This window comes from Nylanderia fulva, unplaced genomic scaffold (genome assembly GCF_048542155.1).
Source record: "Nylanderia fulva isolate GAGA-0341 unplaced genomic scaffold, ASM4854215v1 Scaffold18, whole genome shotgun sequence".
NCBI lineage: Eukaryota > Metazoa > Arthropoda > Insecta > Hymenoptera > Formicidae > Nylanderia > Nylanderia fulva.
In genome coordinates, this window is record NW_028190055.1 from 3,366,300 (window position 1) to 3,383,368 (window position 17,069).

At 35.5% G+C, this 17,069-nt stretch overlaps 1 protein-coding gene across 3 annotated transcripts in view; it reads right to left on the reverse strand.

Annotated features, from left to right (window-relative positions):
• The window catches only part of salm (spalt major), a 73,465-nt gene that overhangs the window by 10,251 nt on the left and 46,145 nt on the right, over positions 1–17,069 (reverse strand). For all 3 annotated transcript variants that reach the window (XM_085481501.1, XM_085481500.1, XM_085481502.1), the window contains exon 2: positions 4,020–7,463. In XM_085481501.1, coding sequence (XP_085337627.1) covers positions 4,020–7,463 — 3,444 coding nt within the window. The remainder of the gene's footprint in view (positions 1–4,019; positions 7,464–17,069) is intronic.

Below are 17,069 nucleotides of genomic sequence, written 5' to 3' on the forward strand. Positions count from 1 at the left end.
ATATATAAAAATATTTTTAAGTTATTTATATATCATAGAAAATAAGACATTTCCATCAGATTATTATTTGAGAATATAACTCAAAAAAATTAATATTTTTCATAGAGATATCTTTATGTTCAAAACTGTGATTCATCGCGTCGTCAGTATTATCCGCATTTTTATCAATACTTAAAAAAAATAGCGATTTTTTTAAAACTTTAATAACAATGATTACGTTGTTTAACGTTTCTAATATCGAGATTCAGTTCTTCCTCTTTAAATTCAATACTGTGTATTATAAGACATGGCTAATTATATCAAACTGTATATTTTTTCGAAACTTTGTTCGCGTTTTACAGTTTATAAATAAAATAGTACGGTATTCAATCGATTATCACAGTGCTTTGATAAGCTTTGATGTAGCGATCAATAATTTTTATACGGACAGTATAATTCACAATAATATAGAAAATGCGCAAAATATTCGCAAAATAAAATGTTAATATATAAGTACAGATTGCATAGAAAATAATATTGTATTGTTTTATCCAAAGTAAAATTCTTGTTGAAAATATTTTTCAATAATCACACACATAATAGAGATTTAAAGCACAATTCTGATAATTTTGACAACATGATTTAACAAATATTTTTAGCTATTTCTTTGTAATCATAAAAAAAGTTCTAGAGCACTTTCGTTTTTGACAAGTTACATATGAAAATAATTATTTTTCTACAAAATGGCTAAACTTTAGGAGAGTATTCTATATTTTGTTAGAATATAAAAAGTCATAAACATGCAATTCTTCTTTGCAATTTTTCTTTGTTAATGTATCAATGTGAAATTATTATTAACAGATTCTGTCGTAAACAAACAAAACATGTTTATAACTCGGAAAGAAAGCATTTATGAATCCATGTTCATTGACTCTTTTCATTCTTACAGTAAGAATAACATACTTCTAAAGTTTGGTCATTTTTAGAACATCTTGTGATTTTATTTCACATAAAATAATATTTCTATAAAAATATTATTTAAGTTAAGTTGCAAAATTAAAAATGATTCGAGTATATATTTTTCAGAAAGAAACCAATAAATATAAATTTAAATACATATAAATCTTCACCTGATTAAATTGAGATTATTAAAAATAGATATCGGAAAAATTGCAAAAACCCACACACTTCTCGATCAAATGACATTTTCGATAAAAAAAAAAAATAAATAAACACGTGCAACTCATCTTTAAAAAATTATATCTAGCCTAATTATCTAATCTAAAATTATCTATATATAATCTGAAATTTTCTCCCTATATAATCTCAAATTATTTCTGATTTAAAATTATCTAATCTAATTCAACTAAAAACCATCTCTAATCTAATATTTATTGAATAAATTTGCAAGTTATATATAATATAGATAAAATAAAAAATGATAAATATATATAAAATATTATTTATTTTATAGTGAGTTATTTATATATACATACATATATATATATATGTATACATATATATGTATATATATATATATATATCATAGAGAATCGAGTCTCGAATCAGGTATACTTTTTCCTCATGTGGCGGACTCTTCCGATTTACGAGATACATTACTTTAAAATTTTTTAATTTAAATTTATTTTAAATGTAATTAAATAAATATTCCGAGTTACCGGAGTTATCTCTATGATATTGGATCTTCACATGTAATCAAAAACGTCAAAAATAGAGAAGTGAATATATGGACAGAGAAAATACTCTTCATGTGTGGGTTTGCAATTTTTCGCGTATGATTAGATTTATCAATTTGGAAGTTATTCTCTCATTTTTAAATTTAAAAGAAACTACCTTTTCTTTTATTGTCATATTTTTATTAATTTTTATTAATTACTCAAAAAAATAGTCATGATGATTTCTCGTTTTTATTTTTATTGATCTCGGCGATTCAAATGACCTTCAGAAAACATTTTCATGTCGTCAAAGTTATCGAAATCTTAAAAAAAATGATGCAATTAAGTGCTTCAAGCTGTATATATGTGTATGTATATACGTACGTTACGATGTATGGATGGAATATTGTATATAGACACAGAAAGCATAGAATCTTGTAAGCGAGTCCGATATAGCGACGCGATAAAAAAGGTAGAAGTGTTTAACGAAGTATATCTTTCTTTTTCTGTCAGAAGTAGAAGAAACAAACGTTTCTGCTCATTCTACACCGATTAGAAAAAAAATAGCGATTTTCGTTAATTCTAGCCTTTTCACGTAGGTAGGTGGATACTTACAGCGCAAATTGGATAAAAGTAATCCATGCTTTCTATATTTATATAACAAATCTCCGTATAATACAAGAAGTATAATCTGCGTTATATATATATATTCCACGTTATTTACGGGTCGTACAAACTTTGAAATATATTATTTATTATAAAAGTAACACAAAATTTAGAACTTTATCTAACGTATTATACGGAGATGATTTATCGCGTTATAAGATTTATCGCGTTATAAAAATACCTCATATTTATAAACAGTTTTTATACGTGAGTTTATTGTGTTATGTATGCATGTATAAACACATATATAATATATATGTATATATGTAATACATATATACTACATATACATATGAATATAAATATAAGCATATATGTAATACATGTTATGTATGTGTATATGTATATAATATATACATATATATAATATATATGTATGCATATACTATATATGTAACAATTACACATCTTTTATCATATATTAAATATGAAAGACATGCAATCATTGACATACAGTAGTGTCCTCACAAAAAATGGTTTTATTAATTTTAATATTAAATTTATATAAATATCAATGTATCTCCTCTATCATACTAATAGATGAATTGCGTGATGAATTTGCATAAATGCAACATAGCAATTAGGCTCGCATCGCCGTGCTCATTATCCTTTTTCTGATTTTTCAAGAATTTTCTGCTTTTATTGCCTCGGACAGCCAAAAATAGCGAGAATCTAATTTATTGCTCTTCTCTGATTTTTCTTCTTAATACTTCACAATTGAATAGTCTGAGTGAAAAGTATTTTCCATCATTGTTTTCTCACTCAACATTTGAAGGAAGCTGCTATTGACACAACGTTGCTTTCGTTTATATATTCGAATAAAATATATATATATATTCGGACATAATCAATATATTATCAATATACTTTCCTTTTGAATCAATATATTACTTTCCTTCCTCAAAGGGGTCAATAATCAAATTGTAAATGTCATCAACTCCAGGATACATATAAGATGGTTTTGCGGAATCTTCGTTTATTAATTGTTCAAAACTTAACAATATTTCTAAAAAAAAAAAAATTATTAAAAATTAGAAAAATAAATAAGAAAATAAAAATTAAAAAATTTTAAAAATGAAATAGAAAAAATTAAAATTTTGTTTTTTTTTTAAATTAAATAATGACACAATATCTCTTTGCGTGCTTGTGTATATGTTATTATGTATCATCGCATGAGATCGATATACGAAATATATTTCGAAATATGAGAAGCAAAAATGCAAAACTACAAAAAATAAAGGCAAACTGATGTGAGGTATATATTCTATCTATGTATAAGTGTACGTATTATTGCAAGAGATAGCACAAGAAAATAAAGAGAAAAGCGATGAGACAAAATAATATTAAAATCAAAGTAATAGATAATGAGATAAGCAGACATACTACAAGAGAAAGATAAAGAGATATCGAAAAAAGATCATTACAATGAAATTAATTAAGAAAAATTAATTAAAATTAATTAAAAAAAAAACAAAGTTGTACAACAGGAAAGTGGGAGTGCTAGGTCCGGCTACACCGCAAACAGGATGTCGGCATGAGACATGGATAAGTCAAATATGTCACCACACACGGAAAGAGGTGTACTAGAATGCGATTTCGGACTCGGTGATACGCGGCAAGATGGAATCGTGATCATCGGACGCGGGAAAGGGTGTAGCAGGAACCGCAGCTCGCTGATTCTGATGACTTGGAGCCTACCTGCTGGCCCTCCGACAGCTAGACCGAGAGGATTGTAAGTAGACGACGCGGCTAGTACAGCTGAGGTGGTTAGCGAGGCTAGGGGTCCGCTGACGGGAGCGCTTCCCGGGTTGACTGCGCTCATCGACGTCACACTATTTATGTTGGACGTGCCTGGCGTGCTGGTGGCGGGTGCGGATGAGACCGCTTGCAGCAATCCGGCAAACATGCTGAAGGGATGCGACGGATGGTGCGACGGTACAGTCTGGGACGGCAGCGGCGGCGGTGGCGGCGGCGGTGGTGGTGGTGTCGGTGACGCGGAAGCCACCGATGCCGGAGTGGACGAGGCGCGAGGTGTCAGATCTAACGGAGCGCCGGACATCGGCGAGCTGTCGCTCTTTTCGCTACCATTGTATCGGTGAAAGGACGGCGGCGATCTGGCTGCGTTCGCGATCGTCGTTGTGGCGATCGTCGTCGTGATGGTCTTCACTTGGTTCTCGAGGGCCGCCAGCGAAGTTGAAAACATGGGAAGTATTATGTCTCTGTGCTCGTGTTCCTCGCTTTCGTGCTCCTGCTCCTTCTCCATCATCTCGGCGCTACGTCTATCGCGATTCATCTCGCACCTGTCGTCGTCTTCTCTGCGATCCTGCTCCTCGTCATCCTGATCTTCCATCTCCTCGCTGTGCTCCTCCATAAATCTTTGCCGTTGTTGTTGAGATTCCTCCTTCAAATCGATATCATTTTCATTCGATTGTTGCTCGATGGTCGGTTGTCTAGATCCAGGGAATCCTAAGGTAAAACCAGCACCTGTCGGATGCATCGGAGCGAATCCTTGCGGAAAGAAGGAAAGTGGTTGAGGATAGCAACCTGGAAATTCATTTACTTCTGCGGCTTGAATCTGCTCCGGACTGAGATCGGTAGGTTCGCCGGTGTGAAGACGTATGTGCTGCTGAAGTACAAGAGCGTTCGTAAATTTCTTGTGACACACAGGACATTGATGCAATACTCTCAGTGGCGGTTTAGCTCTATGCACTCCCATGTGGGTCTTTAGATTGCCCTTGGTGGTAAACGCGCGACCGCAGATTTTGCACTTGAAAGGACGTTCGCCCGTGTGAGTGCGATAATGCATTAGTAACGCGCTCTTACACGAGAGCACTCTATGACAAACGATACACTGATTAGGATCGCTAAGCTTGTGCTCGATATTGTCGACTAGCTGCTGCAATTTTGACGTCTCCGAAGTTTTCGTTATCTCGATCAAGCTTTCCCAAGAATTGTCATTGCTACCCGGTCGCGGTAACAAGCTCGAATAAATCGCTGGATCCTTAGATGGATCGATCATCTCGCTCGCGGAGACGACCGGCGTCTGTCCAGGGACGGAAACCGCCGGAAGATGAGGAGGTATTTGATGATGAGTCGGGGCGCTCGGGAATAGAATCCCGGCGAAGGATGTCTGTAGACTACCGCTACTCGCGCTACTACTAGCCGGAGATGCTCCAGGGTATGCCATCATCTGTTGGGGTAAACGATTGATCGTACCTTTGCCAGAAAGGTTCTCCGGTTGTTCCTCCGTCTCTTCGTCTATTTCCATCTCTCCGTCGCCCTCTAATCGTCCACTCATCTTACTGTCCATACTACAATCCTCGTACGTTTGCGGTTGAAACGACGGGTTCACCAAGGACGAAGGTGAATTGAGAGATCGCCTCGTTGTCTCCTCAAAATCCTCACCGTCTTCCGTTTCCACGGGTTCGTCCGTCTCTTCGGGTTCTCTCTTCGGGGTTATACGTCCGGAGTCTTCCTGACTCATCGGTCGTTGCTGGTATTGCTCCTGTCCAGGTGACCTCTGCTCGAGCTTTATCTCCTCCCTCTGCTCGAGTTGCTGCTTTTGTTGTTGTAGTTGTTGTTGTTGATGATTGTCGTGAAAGGAATGATGAGAGTTCGATACAGCGGCGGGGGAAGTAGGTGACGTCGGCGGGGCAGAGGTTACGGGTTTACTAAGGTTTTCCGGCACGTCCTGGTCGTCCCGGTGATTAATAACCGGTAATCGGCAAAGGATCATGCCGGGCGAGGTGAGACTGAGAGGTAAAGGCGGCTGTGGTGGTAGGAAACTGTGCTCCCTACGTGCCGGATGACACGAGGGATGATGAATGGCGAGGGGTGGCGGAGGCGGGGATATCGGCCGTTGCCCGGAAGCAATTTGCTGCAAGAGGGGCGGATGATATTTGTCTAGATGTTCTGGAACGGGATTCGGATTCATCTTTACGTGTGGAAACTTGGCCGTATGCCTCTGAAAGTGGACCTTCAAGTTGCCCTTGGTGGTGAATCGGCTGCCGCAGACGTTGCACTTAAAGGGTCGCTCACCTGTATGGGATCGTATGTGGATCTGTAGGGCTGAATCGCTGCCGAAGACCTTGCCACAGAAACGACATCGATGCTTGAAGAAGGGCTCGCCTCGACCACCGCTCGTTTTCGAATCGTAAGGCGAGAGTCGTGAGCCTTTACTGCCTCTGAACGCGAGCTCGTCAGCAAGGTTGTTGGCCAATAGACCTTGACTCGCATTGTCCAGGACTTCCTGAGCTCGTTTCTGAAGCATCTCCAGCGTGTTCGGCTCGTGAAGCGGCGGTGGATCGTTGTTCGTTATGATCGACGAAGCGAGGGAAGAGCTGATCGAGCAAAGAGGCGGCATTTGATGCGACAGTGAGATTTGACTGCTGGTAGTCGTAGCGGTAGTCGACGTAGTGCCGGACGAAGACAGGGGTAGATTCAACGGAGAGGCACTGCTCGTCGAGGTGGGTCGTTCTTGAAGCAGATTCGGCGTCAGCGGTGCTGGCGATGAATGATGATGACTCGGTGGCCGGGAAGAAGGTGGCGATGTCAGACTCGACAATGGTTTCGGATGGATGATGGGAGACGACGAGGCCTCCTTGCTATCAGCTGCCTCTACCGACGACGGTGGCGCTACCGATTGCTTTTGAGTGATCGATAATTGTTGCTGAAGCTGGCTGATAAACTGTAACTGGAGTACCTGTTGATGCTGAAGATTGTATAGCGTACTTTGTAGAATCGCCAGATCCTGCAATGCCGCGTCGCTATCGACTCCACCAGCGAGGGCGGTTGCGGCGAACTGCGCGACCGCAACTTTCGTATTTTGAAGGGCCTCGAGAGTGACATGACTAGTTCCAGCAGGTGGAAATATTCCGGCGGAAGTCGAACCGCTCCCGACAAAACTGTTGTTGTTCTCCGCGTCCTGTCGATGGCGAATCTGTTTTCGCGAGCCCTCCTCGTCCTCGTATTGCTCGTCTTGTTCATCACCGCCGTCCTCTTCGTCCTCGCCCAGAGCATCGTCGGCATCCTTGTCGTCTTCGTCGCCCTGATGAGATCTCGCCGCGGTGAGATCCACGGCTTCTTCGCCTCCTGCTCCACCACCGCTCTCCTCACCATCTGATGTGAAGTCATTTTCTTCACCTGCAACAAAATTACGAAAATTTATCATTAACAAAGCCTTTTCTCTTTACATTGTTATTATTTTATATTATTAATATAAATAGTGCGATCATAGCAATAATATGGTCGGCGTGATATATATGTATATAAAGATAAATTCATAGAAAAAAACGCTGCTCTTTTGGGTCGTTTTTAAAGTAGATAAGGCGTCAGAGACGTCGATGATGAGTGATGATGATTAATGACTACTCACGACCATGATTGAAAAGATGATGTAAACCTCGACAATAATTTTGAATGGATGATGAGGCTTGCTTGCTATCGATCGACTTGCCTCGTTTCATAAGAATCTAAATCACAAAACAACTCGAAGAAGATAATTCGGATAAATCAGATAATTCAGGTAATTTGAGATCGTTCAATTATTCGAATAATGATTCTCATCTGAAAATAATCAAAAATAGCTTTCATATATATATATATATATATATATATATATATATCGAAGTTTGCTAATAAAATATTTTACGTCGAAAACAATTATTATGTGTTAAGAAATGTGAAGGAAAAGTACGTGACATTAAACTTTAATATCCGAAAACTCGAAGAACATATGTGCGTGAATAATAAAAATATATATAAAACGACAGGTTGATTATTATGCTTTGCATATAACGGGTGAAATCGGCGAATTTCACATCATTAGAAACTAACAAGAAATAAACCCCACCTTCGTATGAGCACTGAAGACTAGAAATCATGCGATTGTTATTCTTGGCGTAAAGTCTTCAGTTTAGAATCGGTCAAATACCATTTCCTAATCGCAGTTAAATTTTAGACTCTGCTCGTTTGCAATGCGAGGGTTAAACATTTATTGAACGCGCGCGGAACGTCCGAACTAAACTTTGATTGGTCAAACGTACATTTAAATTACTCTAGATTTCACTTAAAAATGATTGCAAAACTTTATTTGTTTTTAATTAACTATAAAAATCCATGCAGTTTTCAGTGTTAAAAATGAAGCATTAATAAAGTTACATTTATTATTCGAGAATTAATTCTTAATTAAATTAAATTAATTTGCTCAGTTTTTTTTTTCAAGCTCGATTTTAGTATGACAGAAACAAATAATAAACATAATTTCCATTAGCAGAAATTTCAACCAATTTTTCAGTATAATCTATGTGGATATATAATATGTATACATATTTCTTTTCAAATCGATACCATGATACATTGAACAGCAGGATATAAATGTCCTACAGCTAGAAACGTTTTTCAGATTCCGCCTCCATCTCTTACAGCTTCAACGAGTTTTTGAATGAACACGCACACACATGCACATACACATGAAGGACACATGCTTTATGCAGCATAATTACAGTCTTGAAAGATAAATGATTTTTCTTTTCTCTGAATTATCTTCTACGAATTTATTAGATTTGTTCGTCTGAAAAGCATTTTTCTATTTATGTAAGGTTATTTTCTAGATAATCCATTTTAAACGGTTAATAAGTTTTTTGGTTTCAATTTTAGAAAAAATGTTTTAGGCAAAAGTCATATGGTCTGGAGACAAATAATGATAAAATCAATTTTCGACAAAGAGAGAGATCATTTTCATATCAATAGTACTAAAATTTGCAATATCATACTTTGCAAATTCTTAACAAAAATATGAACAACAGGTCCTTAAAAACATTTCAATATCAATTATAAGAATCTGTAATCAAGAATAAGATATTTAATTTAAAAAATAAAAAGTGACTTTACATAATTCTGAAAAAAATTATTTTTTCAAAACTCTTTTTCCAAAAATTGATTTTATTATCATATTCCTCTTCACACCATATAACTTTTGCCAACAATTTTCTTCTAAAATTGAAGACAAAAAATTTTGGAGATTGATCAAAAAATTAGTCACCTAATATATTGGTAAAATACGATAAATGAACATGTGAAAGCAAGTCAAGTTTTAAGTGTTATGTAGATAATTTTATATATGCATACCTAATGTCCGTAATTTTAAGCGAGACATTGCAGAATTTTTTGGTACATTATATAAACGCTTAAGCTTGTGCAATGGATACTTAATGCCCCACTTTATATGCAGTATTCCAGAGCATCGAATATTTTCATCCTTTTTTCCGCACATTTTACAAGAAAAATAATAAATTCCCTCTTTTAAATCGAGAAGACATAACTACACCAATGTGAAACACGAAAGATCAATTAAACACGTAGATAAATATTCAGTTTCTGAAAAAAAAAAAATTACATACTTTATATAATATCTACATTTACAAACACATACATATTTTATATATTTTGAGACATAAAAATTGAATCTGCTTGAAAAACTATTACCTTCATCACCATCCCGTTTTAGTATAATTATATTTAAATGTAATGATTTTGTATATACCGACTTTATAAATATTTAATTTTTTTTACGTATTCACAATTTCTGTGTCAAAGTACATTTATATATGTTGAACTTAAAAAACTCGAAAATTATACGTTTTCATAGTACTATCTGCTAATTTTAAAGTTTAAAAGTTGAAATATTCGTTTCACACTAAACGAGAGCAATATTTAAAAAGAAATGAAAATATATTATCGTTTTATTGTTCCGAAAACACAAATTATATTATGCTTTAGAGTTTATAGCAATACTGCATGCATGTGAATACTACATTCAAACGCTCTTATATAAAAAAAACATGCGTTTTTCGCGAACAGATTCAATTACTTATTTTATATTCCATTATATGAAATATATTATATAAAATATGAAGTAATAATAATGCACTGGCATAGTCTAGTGACTAGGATGAAATACATATGACGAAATCTTACACAATAATATCTTCGGTAATAACTATTCTAATACAATTTTAAAAACAAAATAGCTAATTTTTTAAAAATTTCTATGACTCAAAATATAATATAATATATATGTATATAATATAATATGAGCTTCGAAATAATTGATGAAGACACTTTCACTGAATATTTACCAAAGTGTACGATATAAATCCCAAATAGTTGCGCGGACGACTGCTAAAACTTAGATGAGACCTACACGAACGAACTTGAGAAACTAACCAACGTCTGTTATTAAAACGTATCCCTACCTCAGTGTCCGCAAAAAATAATAACGCACATGAGCATTTCGTTTGAAGAAAATCTTATGTAAGTCAGAATTCACCAATCATGACAAAGCTTCCTTTCCCTCGATTGGTCAATAGTATCGTGTTCTATAGAAACTGCATTCTAAGAAAAATACCCATTTTTTCATCCACGTTCCACCATTCTCAAAGTCACCGTCGATCTTCCCTTATACCGTCGGCACCCCGCGTCTTAATTATGATATAAGGGAGGTGGTTCCATTAATCAAAGAGAAAAGAGGCGGTGCTTGCGCGAGCCACTCACTCTCGGATTATTAATTATTATTCAGATTGTAAGATTTCTAGCCTTCGCTCTGCTTTCGAGCTGATTTTTGTCGAGCAACATCGTATACTGTACTGCGTTCCCTTCAATCTTTTTTTCATGCAGTTTCCCCACGTGGACCGATTTGCATTCATAGTGAACAAAACATTCCAGTGATTTTTTTGCGCGATAAAATAAAGATACAAGAGCTATTTCGAGAACAAACCGCTCTAGTATGTATGTATATATCTTTCACATTGTATTTCGAGTGATAATGTGATAGAATTATGCTATAACCGAAATTAAAGTGCTTATATCGATCGAAATTCTATGTATCATTGTAGGTTACAATTGTCAAAATTTTTGACAAATTTTTGATTATAGTTCGTGTCAAGGGGGCAAATTTGATAAATTCGTGTTTCGCGATTATTAATAAAATTATTATATTCAATATTATTTTTAATGCATATTAATAGTATTATTTTGGCGTTTGGTCATTTTGTGAAGATCATGAGGAATTAGATGATTTTAACGATGTTTTTAACGAAAGAAGATTTAATCATATCAATTTTTTTTAAATGTCTCGACATTAACTATAAAAATGCATTAAAAAGAAAAGTTTCTATTTAAAAAACTCAAAGTGTCATCAATTCCCGAAATATTTGATTCTCAGAAGTTTGCATATCGGTATCTTGTTTTTTTGCATTGATGGCCAAATTGTCTGAGTCACGTATTTTATTGTCATAAATTTTATCAGACATGTTGTTGGGTGTGGTCGTTGGAGCGTGAGTATATCCTTTCAATGGAGATTATCTGTGATACCTATAAAGTAGATTTAATTCGATTATGTTATATCAGACAAGCCTATCAGAGTATATGTCCTTGAATTTATGATTAATTATGATTAATTAAACTAATGCATGGAATTAGTTGCATTGACAGAGTTTACATTAAGTAGATGTGCGCTCCGTTGAAAAAATTTTAAGTTTTTCGAATATTATATCATTTTTTAATATATTATATTTATCGCCTTCTCTTCAAGCCACGTTCGAATGAGTGTTTTCTATTTCACTAGACTCGTAGATTCGACACAAGTAGATTTCAATTAATTAATAATATTTTAATAGTGTCGTAGTTAGTTTTATTTATTTAAACAGATTTTTTTTAAATTCCAGAAAAGTAAATCAGTTTTCAAAGAAAATATATATAAAGATCAACAAATATAATTTTATAATAAAAATATAATAAAAAAGTTTTAATAGCATTCAGAAGCATCAATTATACACATATTTTAAAATAATTGTACATAATTTAAAATGTTCAGCAAATAATTTACTTAAAAAAAAAAAGAAAAAGAAATTTAGTATTCTTATCATTTTGCATCTAGTCCTCATTGAAACTCAAACTTTTGATAATTAAAATTTAATATATTAATAATATAAAAAGAAAAAATTTGCTTATTTAAATAAAAATACATAATTTATATCTCTCTAAAATCATGTGATATCAGCAATATGCAAAACTAAATCCGCTTGGCTAATGTATAAAATATATTATTTACATATTATTTACATTTACGCAAAACATATTTCTGGATGTTAAAAACTTTTCAATAAAAAATATTTTATATGAACTATAACATTTTTAAATATTGCCGATGCACTTTCTTATGGAAAACATGCAGGCATAATTTTTATTATTTTGCCTATACTATATTGTCTACGCTTTTTTATAGTAAAACAAAAAAAATTGTTATAAAAAAATGATATGCACAGAATATCTTTGTCCCGTTATTATATATAGGTGAATGTATGTAAAAAAATCTGAGGCAAGAAAAGTAGACCAAAAAATGCAATTTATGCGATAACAAAACAATAAAAGTCAACACTGATATATTGGAGCATTTTTTGCATAAATATATAATTTAAGACTTATTGTTAGGCAAATTTACTAAGATATTGGAGCATTTTTTGCATGAATATATAATTTAAGACTTAGACAAATTTACTGACATATTGGAGCATTTTTTGCATAAATATATAATTTAGGACTTAGGCAAATTTACCTAATGTTTTTTATTAATGTTTTTTCACGCGCGTTTTTCAGAAAAGATACAAATTTACGGTGACACATAGCTCGGTAGACCTTGTGAAAAAACCGTTTAAATCGAACAATAAGTATGTTTTTGTGTCTCTATGTTCTTTCTTGCTTGTTATACCTTTACAATAGTATTATTTTCGTGTAAAGCTTTATAGTAATGTATTTCTTCATGTTAAATTACCTTGACATATCCGTAAATTTGTTAAAAATTTTTCAGTAAATAATGAACAACAAAACTAAAAAAACTTTCTAGCGGTTACTCAAGATTTTAATAATCAAAGACGAAGCCGTCGGGAGATAGAAAATCCTAAAGTTCTAAAGATTTATTTTTTCGCACCTTATGAACTGTTCAATAAGTTATTTAAATAAAGCTTGTTTTTTAACAACTTGAAATTTGACACCATTGTGATGCCAAAAATCATTTCAATTCTCACTCTTTTACTTTTTCTCATCGTTTTACTCGTTCTTAATATGATCTCGTTCTCGACAAAAGTTTTCGGGATAATTTTTTTGAAGATAAAAAAAATCCGTTACTTTAGAGAACTAGATGTCAGTAACGGATTTCACGCAGGACGAAGCACTGTATTTTTACTTGAGTTGTGATATCTTTATATTATTTCGTCTGTCTGCTCACGCTTATGAATTACTACGTATGCATTATTCTATTAAATAAGTAAGTAAATGGTCGTGTTGTTTTTGCTGTTAACCAGTTCCACTCTTTCACGGGAGCGAGCATTATTCCTTCACTGAAAAAAAAATTTTGTTGGATTAACAAAAATTCTGTTCGAAAATGGACGAAACGGAATTCTGGTTGAATCTACCAGAATTCCTTTTAATACAACAAATATCTTGTTTGCACCAACAAACTGATTTGTTGTACAAACAAGATGCTTGTTGCATTAAAAGGAATTCTGGTAGATTCAACTAATAATTCCGTTTCGTCCATTTTCGAACAGAATTTTTGTTAATCCAACAAAATTTTTTTTCCAGTGTTCTAGATTCGTTCGAGACGAAAGATGCGGATCGTATCTTATGTCGTTCAGATTAAAGGAATTCTTAGTTGCGTGTCTCTCTCGCGGAGTGCAAGGTCGGGGCTGTCGGACGCGAAGAGGGTTGATCGATAAGAGCAATGACTGAAGAATCAATGTAGGTCGTTGCTCTCCTCTTAATTTCGAGTCACACTGCGAATCGCGCGGCGGATCGATGGCGAAACACGAGGATCTTGTATTCGGGTCAGTCTCGTTTAACAAACAATAAGTTAACAGCAGCGAATAAAGATAAAATGGACCGACGAAAGAAAGAGAAAGAGAGAAAAGACAGAGAGAAAGGGGTATCTAGAGAAAGAGAGGGAGAGAAAGAGGTACGGATGGAGAGACAAGAAGAGAGGGCACGAAGGTACCGAGAGGGAGAAAGTGAAAAGGGGAACCGAGTGCGGGGGAGCGAGCGAGGGTGAACCAAGGGAAATTGCATATGGCGCCTCGCGATTGGCTCGCACCTGTCTCCTCGGACCGCCTTCCTTCAACCCCGATCGCGCGCGCGGTGTGCCTACGTACATAATATGCTTTCTTGCTCGTTGTATAGAGTACGTGGCCTATCGGAGACGTGTATGCAACCGCCGCACACTTCCTCACAGGTGCACCACTCACCGATACTGTGCGGCAAGGTGTTACGGAGCCGTGTAATGAACCACCACCACTACCACCAGGACCAGGCACCACTACCATTGCCACTCCACCACCACCACGATTCTACCATCACCGTCTCGGTACTGTACCACCATCACGACCGCCGTTTCACTCCCACTCTCTCTCTCTCTACCACCGAGAAGAAGCTCGTCGAGTCGTTGCTGAAGTAGGGAGCCGGAACTAAGTGGGGGCGAGTTGCGGCGGAAGGCTCTCTTCGTCTCGGATGTGCGAGATAAGGACGGACGTTAGTATATATTATACTTTTGTACAGACCGTTCTATCTCTCTCTCTTTCTCTCTCTCTCTCGCCTGTGAGGGAGGAGGATGTAGGGAAAGGGTGGTAGGCAGGCATATAACCGCGGTTACACACAGTTAATCCATCTCCGGGTAGACACTAAAGCGCAAGATGGAAGTCTCCTTCCATTGCGATTGCCATATTTGCAACAGTGGAGGCATACCCTAGTCTTGATCGCCGATCGAAAGTGTCTTTAGTGTTTGTAAGTTATGGAGCACGATCGATGTGAATCATAGTGTTGGATTGTAGAAAACAATGTGCTATGCCGGGAAGACTGTTGTATCTAGAGACGTATAATAAAACACTTTAAATAAATATCCTTGAATGCAACGTTTTCACCACATGTCTTTATTTTATTATATTTATATTTATTTTTCCACGTTTTTTTTTTAATTATAATGTACTCTAGAGAAAAGAACAACAGAAAGAAATGATCAAATAATAAAATTAAAATTTATGTAAAAACAATAGTGAAACACGTAAACATATCTACTATCTTTTTTGCATCCTTAGGGATAATCTTCAATCTTTAAGAAAAATGCCATTTTCAAAAATTAGAAAGCTTATATTTCAGGAAGCTGTAAAAGAGTGCATTAAAATTGTATAAATACTCGCTATTCAGAGAAAATATTCCAAATAAAAAAAGTTTTTTAAGAAGATACCACATAAATATAAAAAAAATGACTCTAGATACCACAACCTCTTCTAATGAAGATAAGCATAAACATGACTATGCAAATCTATTGCATCGAACTTGTTATTTAATTGCTTCAATCCGAAATTACATTGCTTCCATTGTTTCTACTTTTTCACGCATTTAATCGAATACTCAACATAAATGTCTACTAAATTTAAATCACTGTTAATCACGCAAGACCACGCAACAGTTTCGATCTACAGCGTAGCAAGAATTATTGCAAAGTCAGCGCGTATTTGTTGGGTGATCGGTAACGCGTTAACCGTGTCCGAGCTTTGTTATCTTTGGGCGGGAAGTAGTCGGGGCCTGGCCGGACCGGCCATCCCTTAGCAAATAAAAAAAAAAGAGAGAAAAGGAAAGATTGTTCGGCGAGCATGAAGTAATAAAGAATTGCAAAGGAACGAGCGAGAATAGCAGGAGAACCCGAACTCCGGATGACTGGACAGAGGAGAGGGATGAGGGAGAAGATACTCGAAGATCGTTCAGCGACCTGTTAAGTAACCTGCAGATTTACAGGGCCTTATCTTATCGTCTGACCGGGCACCGTACACCGTCAGCGCTTATTTATTCCTTTGCGAATGAATAAAGAAGGGCGATCGATGCTCGCGCGAGAGCTGATCCTCGGTACAAGCCTCGGTATGGATCCCTAATCTGGAAAGTATTCTCGCACCCCGTTCGCGGATAGATCACCAGACGCGGCGACGGATAACCGTAACCCGAAGGGAGGACGGGAGATTCCATAGAAAGGAGGGAAGAAAAGCCGCGGTCATGTCATACGCAAGGATCTTATCTTTCGCTCCGGAACGGAATCATGATCGTTTCTTCGCGTGATACACCCCCTCCGCACACCACCAATTCACGAGATACAACGCTGCGTGTGAGAGGGTTTTAATGTTACCGGATCCCGGCATCGACGCCCGTCGCAAATTTATCGTTATTTGTAATCCCGTCGTGGCGCGTCCGACATTCGAGCACTCTTTCTTTAGCGATATGTGTTCTCTCTTTCTCTCTCTCTTTCTGTGTGTGTGTTCGCACTTTGTCTTATATTTATTAATTCAATATTCAAATTTAGAACTCTTGATTATCGAACCTTTAAGTAGTTTTTTATATTTGCACGACGCCGATTAAACAAGAGTCCATAAAATAACTAATTCGATAGAATAAACTAAACTATACGCCGAGAGAATTTTCTCTTAGAATTTATCCCGAAATTCATGGTAATCGTGGGACAGGTGGTATTGGAAGAATTTTATAAGAGTTTCTCTGATTAATATTTACCACAATAAAAAATATTAATATCTACCACAATAAGATATAAAATATGTTCGATTAATTTTACTATGCACATAGTAAAATTTATTAAATAAATATTGATCGGAGAAACTTGTAAAACTCTTCCAATATAATAGGATTGTCCTATAA